Raw genomic sequence first — 15,467 nt, forward strand, 5'->3', positions numbered from 1 at the left:
GGGTACTTTAGATCACACTCCCAGTAGAGTTATTTCTTTTCTTAAAGCTCAGCGCATGGTTGAGAATGGGTGTGACGTGTATTTAGCTTATGTGAGAGATGTCAGTATTGATACCCCTTCAGTTGATTCAGTCCTAGTAGTACGGGATTTTCCCGATGTGTTTCCGGCTGATCTTCCAAGCATGCCGCCTGATAGAGATATTGATTTTAGCATTGATCTGTTGTCGAGCACTCAACCTATTTCTATTCATCCGTATCGTATGGCTCCTCCTGAGTTGAAGGTATTGAAGGATCAGTTACATGAATTTCTTGATAAGGGTTTTATTTGACCCAATATATTACCTTGGGGTGCTTCTGTCTTGTTTTTGAAGAAAAAGGATGGTTTTATGCGTATGTGTATTGATTATCGCTAGTTGAACAAGGTTACAGTGAAGAACTGTTATCCTTTGCCTCGTATTGATGATCTGTTTGACCAGCTTCAGGGCGCACGGGTGTTTTCTAACATTGATTTGTGCTCAAGTTACCATTAGTTGAAGATTCGGGAGCCAGATATCCCGAAGACTGCTTTCAGGACTCGGTATGGTCATTATGAGTTCCTTGTTATGTCATTTGGACTGACCAATGCCCCAGCAGCCTTTATGCATTTGATGCACAGTGTGTTTCGGCCGTATCTTGACTCGTTCATCATTGTCCTTATTGATGATATTCTGATGTATTCCCGAAGTCGGGAAGATTATGAGCAGTACCTGAGGACTGTGTTTCAGACTCTAAGAGAGAAGAAATTATATGCTAAGTTCTCAAAATGTGAGTTTTGGTTGGATTAAGTGGCATTCTTAGGCCACGTGGTATCTAGTGAGGTTATTCAGGTGGATTCGAAGAAGATAGAGGCCATGTAGAGTTGGCCCAGACCATCCTCAGCTACCAAGATCCGAAGTTTCCTTGGCCTAGCGGGTTACTACCATCGTTTTGTGGAGGGGTTTTCATCGATTGCAGACCCTATGACCAGGTTGACCCAGAAGGTTGCTCCGTTTCAGTGGACGGAGAAGTGTGAGGCAAGCTTTCAGAAGCTCAAGACAGCTTTGACTGCAGCCCCAATTTTGATATTGCCCACAGGTTCGGGGTCTTATACGGTTTATTGTGATGCCTCGAGGATTGGCCTCGGAGCAGTGTTGATGCAGGATGGTAGGGTGATTGCCTACGCATTCCGATAGTTGAAGGTACATGAGAAGAACTATCCGGTCCATGATCTTGAGTTAGCTGTCATTGTTCACGCCCTAAAGATCTGGCACCATTATTTATACGGTGTGCCTTATGAGATTTATACTAACCATCGGAGCTTGTAGCACTTGTTCCAGCAAAAGGATCTAAATTTGCACCAGAGGAGGTGGTTAGAGCTGCTGAAAGACTATGACATCACTATTTTGTATCACCCGGGCAAGGCCAATATGGTGGCCGATGCTTTGACTCGCCGGGCAGAGAGATTGGGGAGTTTGGCTTATTTACCAGCATCGTAGAGGCCTATGACAATGACAGGCCTTAGCCAGCCAGTTAGTGAGATTGGATCTTTCGGAGCCCAGTCGGGTTCTAGCATGCGTGATTTCTCGGTCTTCCTTATTTGTCGTATCAGGGAGCGGCAGTATGATGACCCTCATTTGCTTGTCCTCAAGGACAAGGTTCAGCACGCTGATGCCATATATGTGACTATTGGTGATGATAGGGTATTGAGGATGCAGGGTCAGATTTGTGTACCCAATGTCGATGGGCTTCGAGAGTTGATTCTAGAGGAGGCCCATAGTTTGCGGCATTCCATCCATCCGGGTGCCGCGAAGATGTATCAGGATTTGAGGTAGCACTACTGGTGGAGACGAATGAACAAAGATATTGTTGGATTTGTAGCTCAGTGCCTTAACTGTCAACAGGTGAAGTATGAGCACCGGAGACCGGGTGGGTTGCTTCAGTAGATAGAGATTCCGGAGTGGAAGTGGGAGCGGATCATAATGGACTTTGTAGTTGGGCTCCCATGGACTTTGAGGAAGTTTGACGCTATCTGGGTGATTGTGGATCGGCAGACCAAGTCCGCTCATTTCATTCCTGTATGTACTACCTATTCTTCGAAGCAGTTGGCAGAGATTTATATCCGGGAGATTGTTCATTTGCATGGTATTCCAGTGTCCATCATTTCAGATAGAGGTACTCAGTTCACATCACAATTCTAGAGGGTCGTTCAGCATGAGTTGGGTACTTGGGTGGAGTTGAGTACAATATTTCACCCTCACACGGACGGACAGTCTGAGTGCACTATTTAGATTCTTGAGGATATGCTCTGTGCGTATGTGATTGAGTTTGGAGGGTGTCAGGATCAGTTCTTGCCATTGGTAGAGTTTGCTTACAACAATACCTATCAGTCCAGCATTCAGACGGCACCGTATGAGGCTTTATATGGTAGACGATGTAGATCCTTGGTGGGTTGGTTTGAGCCAGGTGAGGCCAAATTATTGGGTACAGACTTGGTTCAGGATGCTTTGGAGAAGGTCAAGGTGATTCAGGATAGACTCTGTACAGCCCAGTCCAGATAGAAGAGTTATGCGAATCGGAAGGTTCATGATGTTTCTTATATGGTTGGAGAACGGGTTCTGCTTCGGGTTTCGCTATGAAGGGCGTTATGAGATTTAGGAAGAAAAGAAAGTTGAGTCCGAGGTTTATTGGCCCTTTTGAGATAATGAGGCGTGTTGGGGAGGTTTCTTATGAGCTTGCCTTACCTCCCAGCTTGGCAGGAGTTCATCCGGTATTTCATGTTTTGATGCTCCGGAGGTATCACAGTCACCAGTCATACGTATTGGATTTTAGTTCAGTCCAATTGGACAAGGATCTATCTTATGTTGAGGAGCCAGTGACAATATTGGACAGGCAGGTTAGAGAGCTGAGGTCAAAGAACATTGCATCGGTAAAGGTTCAATCTCGGGGTCAGCCGGTTGAGGAGGCGACCTGGGAGACCGAGCAGGATATGCGCAGTCATTACCCTCACCTTTTCACTACTTCAGGTATGTCTCTATGCTCATTCAAGGACGAACGAATGTCTAAGTGTTGGAGGATGTGACGACCCAGCCGGTCGTCTTAAGAATTAATGCCCCGATCCCCCATTAATTGCTTTCCCCAAGTTTATTTCTGCTATTTTGATTTTCCGGGATGTTCGGTTATGAGTTTCGGAGAGTTTTGAGACACTTAGTCCCTAAATGAGAGCTTAAGTGTTAGAAAGTTGACCGTAGTCGAAAAAGTGTGAAGACGGCCTCGAAATGGAAATCTGATGATTCTGTTAGCTCTGTTGGGTGATTTCGGGCTTAGGGGCGTGTTTGGATTGTGTTTTGGAGGTCTGTAGCAAATTTAGGCTTGAAATACCGAAAGTTGAATTTTTGAAGTTTCCGGTTTGACAGTGAGATCTTGATCCGAGGGTCGGAATGGAATTCCGGGAGTTGGAGTAGCTCCATAGTGTTTAATGTGACATGTGTGCAAAATTTCAGGTCATTCGGACGAGGTTTGATAGACATTTTGATCGAAAGCATATTTTTAGAGTTTTTGGAATTCTTAGGCTTGAATCCGATGAAATATAGATGTTTTGATGTTGTTTTGAGCATTCTGAAGATTGGAACAAGTTTGAATGAAGTTATGGGATATATTGGTAGGTTTGGTTGAGGTCCCGGGGGCCTCGGGTATGTTTCGGATGCTCAACGGACCATTTTTGGACTTGGAGAAGGATTAGATTTTGCTGGTATGTGTTGCAGACTTTTCTTCATCGCGATCGCGTAAGGAGGATCGCGATCGCGAAGGCTTAGATGAGGGAGAGGGAAATTTTTCTCTTCACGTTCGCATGAAGAGGAATGAAAACGCATAGCTTTGGGCAGTGCCGAATCGCGAACGCGTGGACTAGGCCGCGTTTGCGTAGAAGAAATAAGGCGGCAGTGGATTTTAAGTGCTTCTCTACGTGGTCGCGTGAAGCCAACCGCGATCGCGTAGGTCTGAGGGAGATAAGCATCGTGTTCGCGGACGGGGTTCCGCATTCGCATAGAGTAAATTTGAGGCGCGTGGTCTTTTCTCTTCGCGATCGCATCTGGACTTCCGCGATCGCGATTAAGGGAAAAGTTGGGCAGAATATAAAAATTTCAAATCGAGGGTTTAGCCATTTTCAGAAAACTTAAGCTTGGGAGCTCGGTTTGAGCGAGGTTTTGACAGATATTCAGAGATATCGTTTGGGTAATGATTCTTAACTCCTTTTGCTTGTAACTCATTAATCTAAACATGAATTCATCATTAAATTTCGGAATTTATATGAAAATTTGGGGAAAGTTCTTAGACCAAAAATTTGAGTTTTGATTAGGGATTTGACATCAGATTTGGATAATTTTTGTATGGTTATACTCGTGAGAGTATGAGAATTCTGAAAATATAAATTTTACCCTATTCTGAGACGTTGGCCCGAGGGGCATTTTGGCCATTTTACCTAATTTCGCATATTAGCTTAGAATTTCTTTGTAGAATCAGTTACTTGAAGTGTTATTTACATTATGCAATTGAATTGGATAGATTTGGGCCATTTGGAGTCGAGTACTCATGGCAAAAGCGTGGTTTCGGGTTGATTTTGTGCCGGTTCGAGGTAAGTGGCTTGTCTAACCTTGTGTGGGGGACCTTCCCTTAGGATTTGGTATATTTGGTAATTGAAATGCCTTGTACGTGAGGTGACGAGTGCGTACTTGTGCTAATTGTTGGAAATCCGATTTTCTTTAAGTAATTACTAGTATGTTTCCTTTCATGTTTTTATTACTTGCACTATTAAGCCTGTTGTTAGCTTAGGAAAGCATGTCTAAGTGACTTAATTGCTTTACTTGCTCAAACTGCCTTACCTGAATTCTGTGCTGCATGCTAGGCTAGAATTACTTGTTTGCCTTAATATGAAATTGCCATTTCTGAATATTTTTCCTGATGTTGTTGTGTATTTACATTGGGACTATGGATGTGGGATTCCGGTAGATCCCCCCTTGCCTGTTTATTTGGGACTACGGATGTGGGATTCCGATAGATCCCCCTTGTCTATTTATTTGGGACTACGGATGTGGGATTCCGGTAGATCCCCATGCACAGTTATATGGAACTACGGGACTCCACCCGGTAGATTCCCCCAATACTAGGTATTTACATTTGGGGACTACAGAACGGGATTTCGGTGATTCCCGGTGCACTATGAGTTGGACTACGGGACGACACCCGAGAGATCCACTGGACATTTACATTTTGGGGCTACAGGACGGTATCCTGGTAGATCCCCGGTTGCTATCTCTGTGTTGAGCTGTGTTCCCTCGGTGATTACTTTGCCTCTGTTCTAGTTGTTGTTGCTTTTTCTATTTTATGTTATTTCTTACTATTGCACTGAATTATACTGTCTTGTTCTACACTGTTATACTTTGTATTTTATTTAACCGCAGTAGGGCCCTGACCTTCCTCGTCAGTACTCGACTGAGGTTAGGCTTGACACTTACTGAGTACCGCTGTGGTATACTCATGCCCCTTCTGCGTATGTTTTTCATGTGCAGATCCAAGTACTTTCACTTTGTCTTATCATCCTTGAGGCGAGGCGCTTCTGTAGAGACTTCGAGTTATATCTGCCGCGTCCACAGACCGGGGAGTCCCTTTCTATCTTTCTGTAATAGTATAGCCCTTCAGTATTCCCCTTTTGGTTAGACATTTCTGGAGTTAGAGCTTCTTATGTATCTCTTAGCTTGTGATTTATGAGTTTTCGGGTTTTAGTAGAGGTATATATATTGGATTTGAGAGTTATATTTTGTATGCCTAGCGACACTTTTAAAACGCTGTTTTATTACATTATTTCTGTTTTAAATTGTATTCTTCCGCAAATTGGTTTATCTTTTGCATTTTAGGCTTACCTAGTCGTAGAGACTAGGTGCCGTCACGATGGTACACGGAGGGCGAACCAGAGTCATGACAGATTTCCACTTGACTTGATGTGGAGGCTTATTCATCTCCTTTTAATAATATATAGATATATATTATAATACGAAAATTAATTAATGACAAGATTATTTAGAGAATATATTTTTATTGGAAAATATTTGGTTCATTGGATTAAAAATAGGATATTTACGAGATCTAAAATAAATATGTATTTGGTGTATGCAAGTCACTAGATAAGTCGAGATAAATTTTTATTTTTAATTTTAAGCTTGAATTATTTAAAAGAGTTTGGGGGAAGAGCCTTAGAAAGGGCATCTTTGTTATTTTAGTATTTATATCGGGATTAATTGATCCAAGGATTATTATCCACCCTTAATAAAAAAGGACAACCCAATACACCAAACTCTTGCTATGCACGAGGTCCGGGGAAGGGTCGGACCACAAGGGTCTATTGTATGCAACCTTACCACCCTCAATACGGGATAAAATAATATTTAATTTTGGAATTAATTAATTCTGAGATTGTTAATCCCATATTTAAAAATTTGATCAATCGTAGGATAAAATAATTTCCAGCTTGTTTGGATGGTTGTTACCCATTGTATCGTATTGTATTTGTTATCCCAAAACAATGTTTGTTTTGATTATTTATTTAAAATTGATTGTATCATATTGCTAAATCCATTGTTCCGGAACAACCAAAAGCTCCATTTTATGAAACAACTGATTTGGTTTGGTGAGATCGTTTCCTATTTTCTTTTCCAATTATGCCCTTACATATAACTCTAAATTCTATTTTATCATTTAATTTTTTTTAATTTTAACTTCAAATCTCCAACCTATTGACCTACTTTGTCTTCTTCCATCTTTTCTAGAGTTGATTTGCCCCGTTCTTTTTATCCAACTCTCCGTTCGATTCTTTATCTCTTTCCATCGTTTTAATTTATTTATTTTTGCTAATATTAATTAACCTTTTTTTTCCAGGTTTTTGCTCTTATTTCCAAACTACGTAATTAATGATAAATTACTAGAAAGAGGTTGTCTTAAATTATTTTTATGTGTAATTCTTGATAAATTTTATTAAAAACAATTAGGGGTATTTTAGAGAAATTATCGATTATACTACAGTACGATACAATCAAACCAAACAACAAAATGTTATTTAACAACAACAAACGATACAATCTATTCAAATATTGTATTCATAAAACAATACAATACAATACAATACATTATAAAACGATGGGTAACGATGATCGATACAGAGTGTTCACATCTAATCCCAAAATTATTATATTTAATTATATGGTAAATGTTTGGCTAGTTCGTAAAGAGCAAGTAATAAAAGCTATATGTGGACTTTTATATCGGCAGGCCTGGGATTGAGGCATTTCGAAGTTAGAAAGAAGAACATACGATAAGATAAGTGCACGCCGGGTTTCTCTCCATCCTTTTGTCGCGCACAGAACCTACGAAGGAAGCGAAAGAAAATACTGCGATAATGGCGTTAGAACAAACAATTGCATTAACAAACAACTTCTTCTCTTCAACTCCTCGAAGCCCCTTTACTAGAACTCACATCCCTGCAAAATCTTTGTCTTTTCGCCTTTTTTCGCCGTTGAAGAAAGCATCAAGGCAAACGGAACTTGCAGAACGTGGCAGCATAAGGTGCTCATTCGACTACAATCGCAATGGAAACAGTGACGTTCATGTATATGAGTATGAAAGATTCGCTGGGCGTACTCAATACCCACGACCTTCGGAAATACAGTGGAACAAGGAACTTTGTAATTCGGTGCAACTCATTGGCAACGTAGCAGCGCCTGTCCAAATTAAGCATTTGAATTCCGGAAAGGTAGTAGCTTGGACTCGCCTCGCTGTCAGGAAGTCTCAAAACGACACTACTTGGTAAACCAAACGACACCTAATTCATAGCATTTTTTGTTCTTTTTTGTGTTTGTCCTTTTTGAAAACTTTAACATTTTCCAATCTGCTGTTATAATTTTGTGGGGTTAAATGGATTATTTTGAAGCCGTCATAGCTTGAAATCTTTATGTATTAAATCATTACCACTGCAATCTACTGTTGGCACCATGAGGATATGGCCATCCGTAATCTGACTGCTCAAAACTGAAAAAGATAATTGGCAATGTTGAAGACATAATTAAGTAATAAGTATGCACTTTCGGACAACTTAAACTTTTAGATGAGATGGTCACACACTTCAACATTGGCATCGAGCAAGCAGGTTTCACGGCACCCTTTATCAAAAAGAATTTTCAGGTCTTTGGCCCGTGAAAAACAATTATGCTCGCACGTGAGCGAGCGTGTGAAGACATAAGTAATATAACTGTGCTCTCTATAGCAGTTTAAACTTTTAGATGACAGTCACACACTTTAACAAGCAATGCCATGAAAAAGAATTAAGCTTGCACATGAAAGGGCGTGTTGAAGACATAATTAAGTAATAAAAATATGTTCTCCAGAAGGCGAAATTATTCACGTTTTCAACTGTAATGAATTTGGCTTTTTCTTTTACCTACTTCAAGATACAAGGTTGCAAAATCCATGACCATAAACTGCTTGTTAAATCCATTGACTCATGAAAGCTATCTCTGCTGTAAGAAATCCACGTATCCTAATGTTCACGAATCTACTTTTATTCCTCTTCCTCAGCTGGACAGTCTCTGAGTTCTCCATACCATATAGTCAGAATGTCAGTAATCATGAGGTTCCTGGTACCAATTTTTAGCTCGACTGCAGGACTAGCAATATTTCTAAAACTAAAATTTACTCTAGGGCATGAACTAGGTGCACTTCTGTAAAATAGTCGCTGAAGCAAGCTCTAATTTTGAGATTTCCTTATCCAAATCCATTTGCATTCTTAGAAATGCCTCCAGGCTTTTGAGTTTGGACGATCATTTTATTTGAAGCAGAAGTAGTGTGAAACCAACAATCTTTTTGATGCCTTTTGTAACTCTATGGAAGTGACATCCTTTTACTTTTAGGACTAAGTACCTGAAAGTGGCCATTTGGTTTTGCGTTACTCCTTGCCTCGGGCTTTCATTTTTTTCACTAGGGCAATGACTAGTCTATTTATCTTGCACTGTGAGGTTTACAGCTGTGTTTGTCCTCCGAATTAATATCTTCTTTGAGGACTCAGTCATGTTCTTTTCGAGTGAATTTGAGTTTAACCTGGATTATTTCTACATAAAAGTTTTATTTCATTGTTCTTGTTTTCCTACTGATGCTTCTTAATGAGTAAAAGAGAGGTTAAGTAGTGATGAAGCTTACTCTGCTTGAAATAGCAATCCTCCCTTTCTATCTTCTTTATCCTGTTTAAATGGCCAATAGCAGAAATTTCAGATCTTGGTTTATTATCAGATAGTTACAGCAGTAGTCTATTTTTGTGGTTTCAGGGTTAATTTGACATTTTGGGATGAGTTGGCTAGTGTTGCCAATCAGCATGTAGAGAAAGGACACCAGATTTATGTCTCTGGTCGCCTAATCTCAGATACAGTTGAAGGTGATGATGGGAAACAGCAGACATATTATAAGGTAGCTTTATTTTAATTTTTCTTTTAGTGTTATGGTAACATCACGTTTGTTCATTTTCTTATTGACTGTGAACTTTTATGGTCTCTTTTGGCAGGTTGTGGTTCAGCAATTAAATTTTGTTGAAAAGACCTCTCCTTCTGTTGCCTCGTATAATGGGGACTCTAATTCCATGGCACCAAGTAAATAACACTTCTTTACCTAAATACTTCGTTACTGCTAGAGCTGTGTACACATCCTTCTGGAATTAAATTTTAAAGAGATTTTTACCTGTGGCTTTGCAGGTAGAAAGCAAAATAATTATCCCGCAAATACCACTGGATCCACAGAGGAGTTATGGCAAGCTTTCTTTGCTAATCCGCTGGAATGGTGGGATAATAGGAAGAACAAGGTACCCCAGTAAATCATTAAGTTGTCAATTGTGGTAGCATCACTAATTTGGCTTAGTTTCCTTGCATCATAATCAAGTTGCACTTATTTACTTGTCTTTGTTGGTGCATGTGTTATGCATGCGTGTGACACGCTTGTAGCAGAATTGAGCTTTTGAATGCCATATGCTTCATCTAGTGTAACTCCTATTTTTTGGTAAAATTTAGTGCTAATTCTAGAGATAAAAAAAGTGCACTTTTGCTTAGGAGGAAGGAAGACAAACTAAAAGCAAAAGATAGTCTGAATGTTTTATGCACCTATCTAATATAGTAATAAAAATCAAAATATTGTTCGAAATGTGAACTTGGGTGTTCAAATTTCAAGATTGACTAGATTTCACAATGTTATTTTGTTTTGCTAGTACTAACATCCGGCACACGAAAGAAATACTAAATGATATTATTTCCTTACGCAGCGGAGTCCAAACTATCCAGACTTCAAGCACAAAGATACAGGTGAAGCATTGTGGGTAGAAGGCAGGTATAATCCAACATGGGTAAAATCTCAACTTGCAGTACTGGATTCAAAGATGGAATCTTTTCATGATCAAAATGGCAGCGCGAATGCAGACTTCATGTCCATGGAAAATTTCCAATTTTAGCTGTTCTCCATTTGATTTTGGCTGTACTTTCAAATATACTCTTGTATAGTTTTGTTTCTTCAAGTAGTAACATAAAATTTTGTGTTGTCTGTTTGCTAGTATTGCTTTTCAAGGAATTTAGTATTCACAGGGAAGTTTGTGAATCATTCTACGGCGGTTGTAAGCTAAGAAGAAGAATCTACTACAGTCAGCTTCATAATGGCATATCCTTGAGCATACTTCTCAAGAGTAGATGGTTCTCTCATGTGACAAAAAGAATTACTCCATTTAACTAGCATCTGAATCAAACGACTAGGTATTAGTGGAATATCTGGGCAATCATTTGCACAGGGCTTGATTGATGAACAATTACAGAATAAAGAGAGCACATACGGTTGTAAGAAATTTAGTACACTACACTAACGACAACAATCATAAACATGAGTTTGGCTATCCCAATCTTGCATGTTCCTACACGGTTGAGGGTTTAAAACATTAATCGTGACATTGGGCAGATATAAAAGCAGCTATTAGGTCTGTGTCTGCTACTGCAATCAGCTGGAGTTGGGGGTTCATGAGCTTCCAGCGTTAATTAGTATGGCAATGGATGTTGCTGCAATTATGCTCCCTTTTTGTCTTAAAATGTGTTAGACATAGCAAACTAAGTTAAAATTTGTTGACCCATTTTTTGGTGCAATTCAAAATAACAACATATACTTATGGGTAGGGGCGTATATAGGTGGGGTTGGTTTGGTTTTTTCCTTTACCAAACCAAACCAATAATAGTCGGGTTTTTCAACTTCAGATTTTCTCAGATTTTTTGTGGTTCGATGGGCATCATCTTACAATAAGTCTATTTACCCTAAAAATTGGATAACAGTTAAACTTATAATGTGGTTTTAAGGACACGTGATTTCACCTAATATCAATTAATGAATTCGAAAATTAGTAGCAGAAATTAACAATAAAATTAAGCAAACCAGTGTTTGAACGGAGTTCAGCCCTCAAGTTGAATACCCTCGAACTGATCGATGCAAGAATAATTAAAAATATAGTAATCTGATGAAAAAGAATATAAGCAAGAAAGTATCGTATTGGTTTGATATGCTTGAATGTAAGGTGTTTACAAAATGATCAAACCCCTCCTTATATAGTAGAAGAATCCTATTTATGGTACAATTCTAATTATAGAAGTAAATCCCATGATAAGCCTGAACAATCGCCCTTGATTTGATTTGTTCTGGAATTTCCGCCGTGATCTTCGACCGGCCACGGATATCCCGCCTTTCCGTTATTGCGCTTTGCTCGAAGTCTACCATATTTGGTCTTGATCATCGCTGGCCTCGATCTCGACAGGCACCTCGATTCTCGAACTCGGCACCTTATCTTCGTCACATTGATCTGCTCCACTACGAGGCTGACCCTCGATGCAACTTTTGGTCTCGATCAAATAGTAAAATCGGGTAGGTCCGGTTTTAACCGTATACACATTCCCCTCGTTTCTTGGAATGTAATGAGAAGAAATGAATTGAGGCTTCGATTTTATACCCAGGCCTTTCATGACGTCATCTTCATGACGTAAGCGGCAGGAGTGATTGAAACGTCCCATCGGTACAGTTCCCAAAGTCATTAATGAGCATCGGCCACCAGTGCCTTTGAACCGTCGCCATGAATCGCTTAAATATGCCCCTTCTCTCATTGATTCAATCTTTTCTTTCACTTCTTTCTAATCCTTTAAGCTATTTACATCTCTTAAGCTCTTTATTTCTTCAAAATCTCCAGTTTTCGTTATCAACCTTCCCTCAAAACACCACACCTTACTCTCTTCTACTTTCTTTATACTTATACAAAAATGACAAAAATGTTAAAGACCGTTCCTCAAAAGGAAAAAGTTTCTTCATCGCGGCCGGCCGGCGACAAAACACTGGTGGAGCCGCGCCCTGAGGAGTGTGTTCCCGAGAAGGGGTGTGTACTTGATTCTCGATAACTGAGAGTGACCTTAAGCAGGTAAAGTAAGAATACCATTGAGAAGATAAAGAGGTGGTGATTCCGGCCCCCGAAGAAGACATCACTACCTATGTGGAAGGGTTTCTAAGTGTTTACACTTACCCTTTCACCCTGGGCTATGTTGATCCCATCATTATTGATTTTTGCCGCCAATATCAAATAACCATCGGCCAGATCCATCCTTATTTTTGGCGGATTGTCATTCTGCTCTAATTCTTCGCGACCAAAGCCGAAGGGATGCCTTTCACCCTCGACCACCTCATCAGGTTGTACAACCCCAGTCTCTTTCGAGGCAGGTTAATAAAACTCCAACTTCGAGCCACCAAGGTGTTGTTCTCAAGTATAGATGAGGATAAGGATCGAAAGGGTTGATGGGAAGGTTCGTTCGAGTGAAGACTCCGGACCTATTCCCGGCCGAGAAAATGCCATTTCCCGAGGAGTGTAATATGTAGCGTAAGTATAATCCTGCCTTTAGCTTCAATTTATTGTTTTGTTTCCTTTTCTTCTTCTCATCGACATTACTTTCTATGATGTAGCGGTCTCTTGGATGTCTGGTGAAATTCCTAACCTCGAGAGCTGGGTTCGGAAACTAGCTTCGACCTCCTCGTATGTTGAGCGCTCATGGCGCGATTTGACAAGGGGCCAATGGGAGGCCAAAAATCATGGAAAGTCCTTTTTAACATACTTAATGATTTTCGCTAAAATGTTTCTTTTCATACTTACTCAACACCCTTTCATATAGTCCATGGAAAAGACGCTGTCATGAGGCCCCCGTTTGGGGAGAAGGAGGTTTCACCCCCGGCCCCGAAGCCGGCGAAGGATAAGAAGAGAAAAAGGGTCTCAACCTCCGAGACTCCAAAGCCCAAGAAGAGTAAGGCTCGTAAGTCAAAGAAAGACACCGCAGTCCTGCCTGCGGATGTAGTTCAGCGACTAAGAGACGAAGAAGAGTAAAATGAAGATGATGGCTTCGATCTGGTGGCCTGAACGATGTGGAGCACCAAAGCGTCGAAGGCCGCTGAGCCGGTGAGGGTCGAAGAAATTCAACCTCGAACCGAGAAAACCTCGGAAGAGGGCCCGAGCAAAGTCCCTGAGTCGTCAGAGGATGAAGATTCCCCTTGCCGAAACGAGCAATCGGTGGGTGTGCCCGAAGGGGCTGGCTCCGAGGCCCTTCAAAATGAAGAGAATGCCCCAAGTGACTCGTTTGGGGAAATAGAAATTGGCGATTCGCCAATCCTCCCTAAATTTTCTGAGGGGCAAATTCAGGAAGCCCAGGCCATGGGGACCTCTGATGTAGAAGAAGCCCACGGGGGAGAGAAACTTTTCCGTGGTTGTTTAACAGGAGCCGAAGATGCTACCGACCTGAATGAGGCATCGAGTATCTTTGATGAGGCTCAACGACTCCTGAGTCAGGTAAATCTCAACTCCCCTCATCGATATCTCACTTGTATTTATTTATTTTTGTCTAATTTCCTTTCTTTCTACATAGACCTTGACACTTCATCGGGATGCGTTTTCTAAATCCCGAGCAAAGATGAGCCGATGCGAGGCCGATCTTCAAAGGCTCACGGAGGAAAGAAATGCCCTTAAACTTCTCACCGGTCAAAAAGAAGAGGAGATCAAGGACCTCCGAGCCGAATTGGCCACATCTCATAAAGAGCAAACCGACTTGATTAAGCAGGTAATGAAATTTTTTAGAAGCTCGATGTATCAATTCGGGGACGAGGACTAATACTTCGATCCTGCAGGTTCAGTAGAAGGCCGAAAAGATCGAACAACCCCGTGAGGAGGCCAACATTGGTGATGACAAAGACTTTGGGGTAGAAACAAAACATGGACCGCCTTGCCTCAGAGAAAGATGTTGCCCGAGCCCAACTGTCATCGACCGAACGTTAGCTCCAAAGCATGAAGGAGGAAAGCTCGGCCCAAGCCAAGAAAATTGAGGAGCTCGAGGCTTGGTTGGATGCCAAACTTGTAAAAGTTATATCTGAGGAAGAAAAGTAAAGGTTGATGCGGAGGCGATTGTGGCCGTCTACCGAGCTGATGCTGAAGCTGCTCAAGCTCGAGCAAAGGAATTTGCTGATACCGCTCAGACTCGAGCATACTGGGCTGCCGAGCATGCCAAGTACTATTCTCGAAGAGAGACTCTTGAGGAGATATATGCTCGTTTCTTTAACCTTGTTGTCTAGACCGAGAATGCAAAAAAGCTCAAGGCCGAAGCCAAAATGTTGCTCTCTTCCGATGATGATGATTCTAGGAGCGTGAGTTGATCCGAGGGTGGAGGGTATTCCGTGGCGAAGGTGTAGCTACCAAGTAAAATTAGGCACTTAGAATTTTTTCTTTTTCAAATTTTTTGTGTAGGATCCTAACCGATCCATGTAAATATTTTCATATATAAAAGATCTCTTTTCTATTTGATTTGTCTTTATTTCAATTTCCGCCTCGTTCAAATTCTGTTTTGACCATGTCTCGAAAAGTCTCATAAGTATGAGGCTTGGGCAATTTTATCGAAGTCGGACTAGTGTAGTCTTTATAATCAAGCGAGTATTTGCTCGAACTCGAAGTAGGATGACCCTTAGGTTTTAGTTGAGTGAGGATGACTTCTCGAACTCAAAAACAAAATGGCCCTTAGGCTCTTGAATTAGGCCGATATAGCCTCAAAAGAATGGCTCTTTTCCCTTTTTGGCTTAAAAAAGTTAATCATATAAAAAATTGTTATGCCTTAGCAAGAAATGACGTTGTTTCAAGAGTTCGAACAATTTGATGCCCTTTTAGGGTTTTCGAGGGTTGATATTATCGAAAACCCTTTATAATTTTGCCGAGGGTAGGCTTTTTAACCGGTGTGAAGATATTAGAAGGCTTGTTTTCATTACGGAATTCGAACGTCTCCAAACCGTGTTAGTTTGGTTGTACCTTTTAACTTGAGATTTTTCCCACCT

General features: G+C 40.9%; 2 protein-coding genes across 2 annotated transcripts; both read left to right on the plus strand.

Moving 5' to 3' along the window:
- Positions 1–7,312: 7,312 nt before the first annotated feature.
- On the plus strand, positions 7,313–10,634 carry LOC104221540 (protein OSB1, mitochondrial-like). The gene is made up of 5 exons (XM_009772606.2): positions 7,313–7,868; positions 9,380–9,518; positions 9,613–9,697; positions 9,800–9,906; positions 10,360–10,634. Exons 1-5 carry the CDS (start codon positions 7,462–7,464, stop codon positions 10,543–10,545), a joined length of 924 nt encoding a protein of 307 aa, XP_009770908.1. The 5' UTR covers positions 7,313–7,461; the 3' UTR covers positions 10,546–10,634.
- Positions 10,635–13,518: 2,884 nt separating this feature from the next.
- LOC138877900 (uncharacterized) lies at positions 13,519–14,717 on the plus strand. Its single transcript, XM_070157545.1, has 3 exons — positions 13,519–13,941; positions 14,018–14,209; positions 14,535–14,717. Exons 1-3 carry the CDS (start codon positions 13,519–13,521, stop codon positions 14,715–14,717), a joined length of 798 nt encoding a protein of 265 aa, XP_070013646.1.
- The last annotated feature ends 750 nt before the right edge of the window (positions 14,718–15,467 follow it).

The sequence above is a fragment of the Nicotiana sylvestris genome, chromosome 9, assembly GCF_000393655.2.
Source record: "Nicotiana sylvestris chromosome 9, ASM39365v2, whole genome shotgun sequence".
Lineage (NCBI taxonomy): Eukaryota > Viridiplantae > Streptophyta > Magnoliopsida > Solanales > Solanaceae > Nicotiana > Nicotiana sylvestris.

Coding starts and splice junctions, on each gene's coding strand:
- LOC104221540 (XM_009772606.2), top strand. CDS start 7,462: ATGGCGTTAGAACAAACAATTGCATTAACAAACAACTTCTTCTCTTCA. Junction 7,869..9,379: donor TCTCAAAACGACACTACTTG/GTAAACCAAACG, acceptor TTGTGGTTTCAG/GGTTAATTTGACATTTTGGG. Junction 9,698..9,799: donor CTCTAATTCCATGGCACCAA/GTAAATAACACT, acceptor GTGGCTTTGCAG/GTAGAAAGCAAAATAATTAT.
- LOC138877900 (XM_070157545.1), top strand. CDS start 13,519: ATGTGGAGCACCAAAGCGTCGAAGGCCGCTGAGCCGGTGAGGGTCGAA. Junction 13,942..14,017: donor CTCAACGACTCCTGAGTCAG/GTAAATCTCAAC, acceptor CTTTCTACATAG/ACCTTGACACTTCATCGGGA. Junction 14,210..14,534: donor AAACCGACTTGATTAAGCAG/GTAATGAAATTT, acceptor AGAAAAGTAAAG/GTTGATGCGGAGGCGATTGT.